The 9,306-nt window shown below is 37.7% G+C and overlaps 1 protein-coding gene across 5 annotated transcripts in view; it reads right to left on the reverse strand.

Moving 5' to 3' along the window:
• The window catches only part of CTC1 (CST telomere replication complex component 1), a 30,616-nt gene extending 22,489 nt beyond the window's left edge, over window positions 1-8,127 (reverse strand). The window contains exons 1-2 of one of the 5 annotated variants that reach the window (XM_012548714.3): window positions 7,448-8,127; window positions 6,612-6,775 (exon numbers count right to left, since the gene is read on the reverse strand). In XM_012548714.3, the coding sequence (XP_012404168.1) occupies window positions 6,612-6,775; window positions 7,448-7,480 (197 nt within the window). In that variant the 5' untranslated portion in view covers window positions 7,481-8,127. Of the gene's footprint in view, window positions 1-6,611; window positions 6,776-6,919; window positions 7,384-7,447 lie in introns of those variants that run through there. The other 4 variants (XM_031965481.1, XM_031965478.1, XM_031965479.1 and 1 more) reach the window with 4 other exon arrangements.
• Between the last annotated feature and the right edge of the window lie 1,179 nt (window positions 8,128-9,306).

Here is a 9,306-nt window from a genome sequence, read left to right on the forward strand (position 1 = left end):
TGGAGTTAGGAGAACAAGAGCTCAAATTTGATCCCATATACATTTATACTTGCTATGTAATCTGGGCAAGTTGCTTAACCCTGTTTGCCAAGTTTCCTCATGTAACATGAGCTGGAGAAGGAAATGACAAACCACTCTAAGATCTTTACCAAGAAAATCCCAAATGGAGTCATAGAGAATCAAACACGACTAAACAACTAAATCTGTCTGACACTAGACAAAGCCTAGAATCAGAAGAGAACTGACAGAAAATAGAGGATACAAAGGGAACCAAGGAAGTAAAGGACCAAGAAGCTCCATCCAGTGTGTTCTTTTCTTGCTTTGCTTCCAAATAGAGTAAAAATTCAACATAAACTGAACCAATGAGGGGGGATGGCTACATTTCTTTGCTCTCCCTTGTATACTCTGATCCTGAGATAGGGCTTGAGGTGTTTGTCCTGTTCTATTTGTCCTCAGTTTTAGGTGAGGGGGCCAAAGAATGGATAGTAGAATTCTCTCTGAATCTGCCATCGAGTCACGGAAACCCTGGAGCCAAGATTCTAAATTGTTTACTGCAGCTAGCCAGCCTGGCAGGGAATCCCCTGCCAGTGTCCAGATTTGGAAGTTTGCAAAAGATCTTTCTTTTGACCTATTATACATTCTACTGTGCATTATATTTATGTGAATGCCACTTTCCTAATCTAAAATATGCTTTATAAAGGAACTAAGCCAAGATATAAATGTCCTTCTTCCTCCTCCCCAGGATATGAGAGGTGTGTGTGTGCACGCACAGAAATTATGTTCCATGTATTGAGGAGTAGTTTTATATTTTGTTATTCCTTTGTAAAAACTAAAAAAAAAAAACAAAATAAAAACAAACTCCTAAGCCTAAGACATATAAATATAAATAGTCACAAGAGGGATTTAATAAATATAATACAAACACAAAGGGAAGAAAGCAAAATCAAAAGATCAGTCAACATAAAAGAAAAATATATACACAAATAGGAAGTACCGGATAGAGTTCAGTATTTGGTGTCAAGAAAAGTTAAGTTTGAATCCTGTCTCAGACACTAGTTATGTGGTCCTGGGCAACATACTTACCCTCTCTCATCTGATTTCTTGAATAGTGAAAAGGAGTTAATAATAGCACCTGCTATTCAGGGTTGTCCAGAAGATCAAATGAGATAATATATGTAAAATATTTTACAAAATTGGTGGAGAGTAGACAGGATTTTACCTGAGCTCTTCCTGGTTTCCCTTAGAATCAATACTAGATTAAGCCTCTGATTGGATTTTGGAGTGAAAAAACCCACAAACATTTAGAGTGAAATAATTTTCCAGCATAAGATTTCTTGGAAGGACTTCAGGAAAAGTCTATCTAAACTGAGCAGGGAGGAACACAGCCCAACACAGGCACAGTCCAGGAAAGCCCAGGACAGAGAAGCCCGGCATGAGAATCTAGTGGGAGGTTCTTAGCCAAAATAAAGCAGCAGTGGCTACTCTCTGTTCTTGATCAGAAGGCAAGTGGATTAATAGATCAGCTAGCTAGGAGACCTCCGCCACACCTACAGAGAAAGTAATCAGTGAGCCTGTGAATCCCAGCATAACAGGCAGGACTTGGCCAGATCCATCCACTGCTATGGGAAATTTTGCAGCACCACTGACCTCGTGGCAGTTAGTGAGAACCTCCTGTCTCCTTATAGAGGAAGGTCAGGATAATCTCTGTGGAGCAGGGGCGACCTGCTCATGGAAGCAGACCTCAATTTTTTTAAATGAGCAAAAAAGCAAAAAAAGAGGTCTAATCATAGAGATCTATTATGAACATAGGAAAGAACAGAATACAAACCCAGAAGAGGACAGCAAAGCAAAACACCTTCAGGGAAAGCCTCAAAGTGGAATATGAACTGGTTTCTAGCTCAAAAGACTCACTGGAAAAAGTTCAAAAAGCATCTTAAAAGAGAGAAGAAAAATGGGGAAAAGAAATGAGAATTTTGTAGGAGAGTTTGGAAAAGGAAACAAAGAAATTGACTGAAGAAAACAATTCCTTGAAAAATAGAATTGGCAAAATAGAAAAAGAGAACTCCTTAAAAAACAGAATTGGTAAAATGGAAAAAATCCAAAGAACAAAACAATTCCTTTAAAATTATAACTGTCAAAATGAAAAAGGTGGTAAAAAAAAAAAAAAAACTAACTTAAGAAAATAATTCAATTAAAAATTAAAATTGGATGAATGGAAGTGAACTCAATGAGACATCAAGAATCAGTCAAACCAAACCAAAAAAACAAAAAAACAAAAAATAGAAGAAAATGTAAAATATCTCATTGGAAAAACAACTGACTAGGAAAATAAATCCAAGAGAGGCAATTTAAGAATTACTGGACCAAAAAAAAAAGAATTATTGGACCACCTGAAAGTCATGATGAGAAAAAGAACTTGCACATCTTTCAAGACATCATCAAGGAAAACTGCCCTGGTATCTTAGACCAAGAGTGTAAAATACTGATTCAAAGAATCTTCTGATTACCTCCTGCAAGAAATCCCAAAATGAAAACTCCGAAATACTGTAGCTAAATTTCAGAATTATCAGATCAAGGAGAAAATACAGCAAGCAGTTAGAAAGAAACAATTCAAAAATCGAGGAGTCACAATCAGGTTTGACCAGAACCTAGTAGTTTCTACTTTAAAGGATGGGAGAGTCTAGAATATGATATTCTAAAAGGCAAAGGAGCTACCAAGAATCAACTATTCAGCAAAATTAAGCATTGTCTTTCAGGAATAAAGATGGACATTCAATGAAATAAGGAATTTTCAATCACTTTTGATGAAAAGACCAAGGCTGAACAGAAAATTTGATCTTTAAATAAACAAATAAATAAATGAAGACTCAAGAGAAGCATAAAAAGAAAACAAAAGGTTAAAATGTTTACATTCCTACATGGGAAGAAGATAACTGTTGGAAACTGTATCTTTGTCAGGGAAATTAAAAGGGGTATACTTAGAGGACATAGGTATAAGTTGACTTTAATGTGATGATATAAAAAGAAATTAGGGATGGAAAAGGGATTGTACTATACTGGAAGAAGAAGAAAGGGAAGGTAAAATGGGGTAAATTATGTCACACGAAGAGGCACAAGTATTATGTTGAGGGAAAGAAAGGAGGAGGATGAGCATCGTTTAACTTTACTCTCAATGGATTTGACTCAGAGAGGGAATATCATACATAATTTGGTATAGAAATTTGTTTCACCCTATAGGAAAAAAGGAGGAGAAAGGAAAGGGGGAAGGCAAAAGTAGAATGGGAAAGGGATAAGAAAAGGGAGTGGTGAAAAAAGAGAAGGCAGATTGAGGGAAGTGGTGGTCAGAAGCAAAATACTGATGAGGAGGGAAAGGTAAAAGGAGAAAGAAAAGTATAACTTTGGGGGGAAAAAAGGATGTTGGAAAATAAAGTCAGGTATTTTAACTGTGAATATGAATGGGATGAACTCTCCCATAAAACAGAAGCAGGTAGCAGAGTGGATTAAAAGACATAACCCTATAGTATGTTGTTTACAAGAAACACATTTGAAGCATAGAGATACCTAAAGAGTAACGATCAAAAGCTTCAGCTGAAGTAAAAAAAAAAAAAAAAAAAAAAAAAAAAAAAAAAAAAAAAAAAAAAAAAAAAAAAAAAAGCAGGGAGAGTCATCTCAGATCTCAGATAAAGCAAAATCAAAAATCGATCTAATTTTAAAAGATAAGGAAGGAAACTAACAGATACCCTAGATAATGAAATAATATCAATACTAAACATATATGAACCAAGTGATACAGCATCCAAATTCCTAGAGGAGAAGTTTAAGTGAGTTGCAAGAAAGAGACTGCATTATTATATTAATGGGAGATCTCAACCTCCCTCTATCAGAACTAGATAAATTTAACCACAAAATAAACAAGAAAGAAGTTAAAGAGAGGAATAGAATTTTAGAAAAGTTAAGTATGATAGGCCTTTAGAGAAAATTGAATAGGGATAGAAAAGAATATACTTTTTTCTCAGTGGTACATGGCACCTACACAAAAACTGATCATATATTAGGGCATAAAAACCTCACAATCAAATGTAGAAAAGCTGAAATAGTAAATGCATTCTTTTCAGATCACAATACAATAAAAATTACATGTAATAAAGGGCCATGGAAAAATAAACCAAAAAGTAACTGGAAACTAAATAATCTAATTCTAAAGAATGAATAGGTGAAACAATAAATCATATAAACAATAATTTCATCCAAGAGAATGACAATAATAAAACAACATATGTGATGAAGTCAAAGTAGTTCTAAGGGGAAATTTTATATTTCTAGATGCTTATATTTATAAAAACAGAGAAAGAAAAGATCAATGAATGGGGCATGCAACTAAAAAAGCTAGAAAAAGAACAAATTAAAAACCCCAATTTAATACCAAACTTGAAATTCTGAAAACCAAATGAGAATAATACAATTAAAAGTAAGAAAACTATTGAACTAATAAAACTATTTCATTTTATGAAATAACCAGCAAAATAGATAAACCTTTGGTTAATTTGATTAGGAAAAGGAAAGAAAAAACAACTCAAAATATCAAATATGAAAATGAGCAGGAAATTACAGCAAGAATTAGGAGCTATTTTGCCCAACTGTATGCCAATAAATCTAATAATCTAAGTGAAATGGATTATTTCCAAAAATACAGATCGCCCAGATTAACAGATAAGGAAATAAATTATTTAAAATAGTCCCATTCTAGAAAAAGAAGTTGATCAAGCTAGTAATGAACTCCCTAAGAAAAAATGTCCAGAATCAGATGGATTTATAAATGAATTCTATTAAGCATTTAAAGAACAATTAATTTCAATAGTATATACTTGGAAAAAATAGGAGTCCTATCAAATTCCTTTTATTTCAGAGATATGGTGCTGAAATCTAAACCAGGAAGAGCCAAAATAAAGAAAATTATAGACCAATTTCCTTAATGAATATTGATGCAAAAATTTTAAATATTAGCAAAAAGATCACAGCAATTTATTAATAGGATAATACACTCATCTCTATAGAAATGATTCATACATTTATTTATCCAATCCTTGTCTCTATCCTGAGACACAAATTAGTTGTCACACAGTCACTTTGAATTCATAGATGTCATACAGTCACTTTGAACTCAACATGTCCCAAACAAAACTTAAAAATTTATCATTTCCCTAAAACTCCTCCCTCTTCTAAACTTTATTCCTGTCAAGGGTACCAGCATCTTTCTAGGTTTGTATGTTGGTCTTACCACCTACTCCCTAATTCCACACAACCAATATCTTAACAAATCTTTTAAGTTTTATCTTCACGACAGCTCTAAAATCCATTCCCTTCTCTGTACTCACTGTAACCATCCTGGCTCAGGCCTTCATCAACTCTCACCTAGACTATTATAATGATTTCCTACTTGGTCTTCATGCTCGAGTCCATCCCCACCCCAATCCATCCCTCGCACCACTGCAAAATGTCATTCTTCTACTTAATAAACTCTACTGGTTTCCTACTCTCACTAAGATCAATATAAATTCTTCTATTTGCCTTTAAGAGCCCTTCACAATCTAGCTCCAATATACCATTCCAACACTAGCCCTTCCCATATACTCTGCAAAAAAACAAGCTACCTTTCTGTTTTTCCCACATAACATTCCACCTGCTCTTTCTGAACAGGCCTTTGCACTGGCTGTCCTGGCAGGATGGAATATCTCCAATTCTCATTCCTGCCTCTTAGAATTACCTTTATTTCTTTCAAAACTCAAGTTTGTACCATCTTCTACATAAAGCCTTCCCTGACTGTGATAGCTCTTGCTCGGTCCCACACATTTCCTGGTGTTTATCTATGGACATACCATCTCTTCTAATAGAATGTAGTGATGAAGGTAGGGACTGTTTCATTTTTGTTTTTTTTTTAATCACTGCCATATTCCATGGTTCATCGCACATAATAAATGCTTGTTGATTGATTTTTTTTTTTTCAGAAAGAAAAGAGTCATAAGTCATAAGAGAGGAGAAAAAGACCTATCAAACCTATCTCAGATACTTACCATCTGTGTGATTTTGGGCAAATCACATAACCTCTGCCTAAATTCTCTCATCTGTAAAATGGAGAAAATAAATAGTACCTACCTCAAAGGGTGGTTTTGAGGATCAAATGAGACTATAAAGTACATAGTAAGTGCTCTATAAATGGGTGACCCTGGGTAAGTCACTTAATCCTGTAAGCCTCAGTTCCTTCATCTATAAAATGAGCTGAAGAAAGAAATGATATACCACTCCACTACCTTTGCCAAGAAAACCACAAATAGGGTCACAAAGAATTGGATATAACTGAATAACAAAAACAACAAATGTTAGCTAGTGGTAGTAATAGTCAGCAGTATTTTTAATGCATGTGTAAAACCCAGGTATCCTTTTTCTCCTTTTCATTTGGAACCCACACTCCCTTCCTAAAAGTTTTTTTTCAGGGTACAGAAATTTCTGGTGAACAACGGCACTCTAATCTTCCCTTCCCTTGGTTCATCCCTTGCCAGACTTCCCATTTTCTCCTGTATCAACTCTGGTGCCTTCTCTTAAATTCTCCTTACCTGTAGCTAAGAGGCAAGTTAAGACCCCCAGTAGCTCCTGAGGATGCCCAAATAGCCTTCACACAGTCAACAACTGTCTCTACCAACTGGATACAAGGGTGTTTGATGATTGGAATTAGGTTCTTCTGGATGAAAGAATGGACAGCCTGCAGCCAAGCTTGTTCCTGGGAGAAGGGAGAATGGGAAGAACTGAAGTTCATCACTTTTCCTCCCATCACTAAGTTGTGAATTACCTTTGGCCTAAGCATGCTCCTACAAGGCCTATACCTTCAAAGAGATTTAAAAACGAATAAAAGAAAAGGACTTACATGTACAAAAGCATTTACAACATCTCTTCTTATAATGGCAAAGAACCAGAAACTAGGAGGGGGGAGGGGGGAGGTTCCATCAGCTAAGAGGAACGGGAGGGATGCTACCATTAGGTTATAAAGTTCTTGAGGGTTGCGACCGTCTTTTTGAGTTAGCTCATTGCTTGACACAAGGACGTGCGTAATAAACTTTTCACTGATACATTTGTCACCCCTGCTTTACAGGTGGGGAAACTGAAGCAGGTATTTTAGGTGACAGGCCCAGGGTCTGACAGCTGATAGCTGTGTAGCAGAGACAGGATTCGAACTCGCTCCCCCCCAGCTCCCGGCGCAGCGCCACTATTCCCTAGTGCCCCCACATAGGCCAAGCCGCGCCACCTCTGCCGCAGGGACCTCCCCGGAACAAGTTTCAATCACTTCCGACCCGCGCATGAGCGGGAGTAGGCGAGAGGAGGAAAATGACAGAATGCGACACGGAAGGGAAAGGAAGAAAACCGTGAGGAAGACAAAAGCGGGGTGAACACTCACTAAGCCCGAAGATGCCACTTCCTCCACAGCCATCACCGCCAATTCCAGGTCGGGCGAGAGGAGAGGAGAGTCTCGCGAGAAGAGCCCAGCGCGCGCGCGCCCTCAGAGCCCTCAACTCTCTCCGAGAGAAAGGGCGGGGCATCTTGCTGCGGGGGAGGGGAGGGGGATGTCATTCGGGAGGAAGGATGCTAAGCCACGCCCAACCCGCTCGGCCTGCCTCCTTCTATCCCCAACCAGGGGGCGATTTCTAGATTAAGCGCTAATCCTGGTACCTGCGTACGTGATTGATGGTGCCTCCCCTCCCCCACACTCCTTCCGCTTCCATTTACGGTTTTTCTCCGGTGTCCCCTGTGATACGCGGATATTGGAACTGGGGGATGGGTCTGTGGGGCGGAGAACTCTTTTCCAAAAGAGGCTCGCTCCAATCTCCGTAATGTGTCCTCGGAGAGCCCGCGCACAGCGCACGATGAGCTGAGCCTGCGTCGGGAAGCCAGGAGGTGGCCATTTGCTAGTTGTGTGATCCTGGGCAGGTGGTTTAACTTCTCTGCCTCAGTTTTTCCTCGCCGATAAAAGATGGGTATAATAGTAGCATCTGCCTTCCAGGATGGTTGCAAAAGGAGATAATTGCAAAGAGTGTCGCCCTGAACTTTTATATAAACAGTCAAAAATGGAGGTCTTTAATCAAGGCAAGTGAGTGGTGCCTCGGAATACCACAGAGCAAGTGCTGGGATATCCAAGGACAAAGATGAGAACAGGGTTTATTCAGGAGAAAGACGAGGCTAGGGGTGGGAGAGGCTGGGTAAGCCCCAACTTTTCCAGAGGAACTGTTTTGCCCAACAAGCAAAAGTCTGGAAAGAACGCTTAAGGATCCCCAGGAGAGAGCGTTTACAAAGTAAGCAGAGGTTAAAGTGTATCTGATCAGCCCTAGCTAGCTGAGTTTAGTCCACAATCAACTATCCATCCAGTGCTTTTCTAACTTTTATTGGCTAAAGAAATACTAGCTGTTATTATTATCCCTCTATAACTATCGAAGTGACCTATCTTATCTACACACAACTCCCAGATCCATAGATCCAGCACACTTTTCCATCTCTGAACAATTGCTTGCTAGGTTTTTCAAACTAGGCGTCCGTGTGTGGGACAGTATCTACCACAAAAACAATCAGAGACTCGGAGTAAGAAAAAGCGAAAAGGGTTTTATTACAATCTAGCTGAGAATCAGAATTCCTAAATTGGAATTTTTAATTTTTATTTAAATTAACATACAGCTCCAAAATTTAAAGTGGCAAACAACAGCCCTTTCAAATCCATTTATTCAATTCAATCTTTCTGCATTTAGGGTTGAAGGGAAAGAGTACAAGATGACTGGGCTTGATGGGGGTGAACCCTGAAACTATCCAAACTCCTTTGAAAGAGGTCCCACCCGATAATGTTGTAAAAAAAAATACCCTGGCATGGATTCTGTCAATAAAAAGTTACTATTATAAAAAAAAAAGAAAGGATATATACATATATATATATATATATGTATATATCCTTATCCATATCCAGACATATATCTAAAAACACACATATGTATACTTACCTACTTACACATGATTACTATGTATGTGTGTATACATGTGTATGTATACACACATACATTTAAAACAGTCATAATATGACTGACATATAATACAGATATATGTCTTGATTGAATCTTTAAATTTGACTTTGTCTGAAATCAATGATTACTAGCTCTACTTTTTTCCTAATAAATTCTGTTACAATCAAAAAAAAAAAAAAAAAAAAAGAGGTCCCACCCTTCAGGGCAGTTAAGTGGTCTCATTCAGCTGGAGATTAGTCTGGAACCATTCTCA

The sequence above is a fragment of the Sarcophilus harrisii genome, chromosome 4 (genome assembly GCF_902635505.1).
Source record: "Sarcophilus harrisii chromosome 4, mSarHar1.11, whole genome shotgun sequence".
Lineage (NCBI taxonomy): Eukaryota > Metazoa > Chordata > Mammalia > Dasyuromorphia > Dasyuridae > Sarcophilus > Sarcophilus harrisii.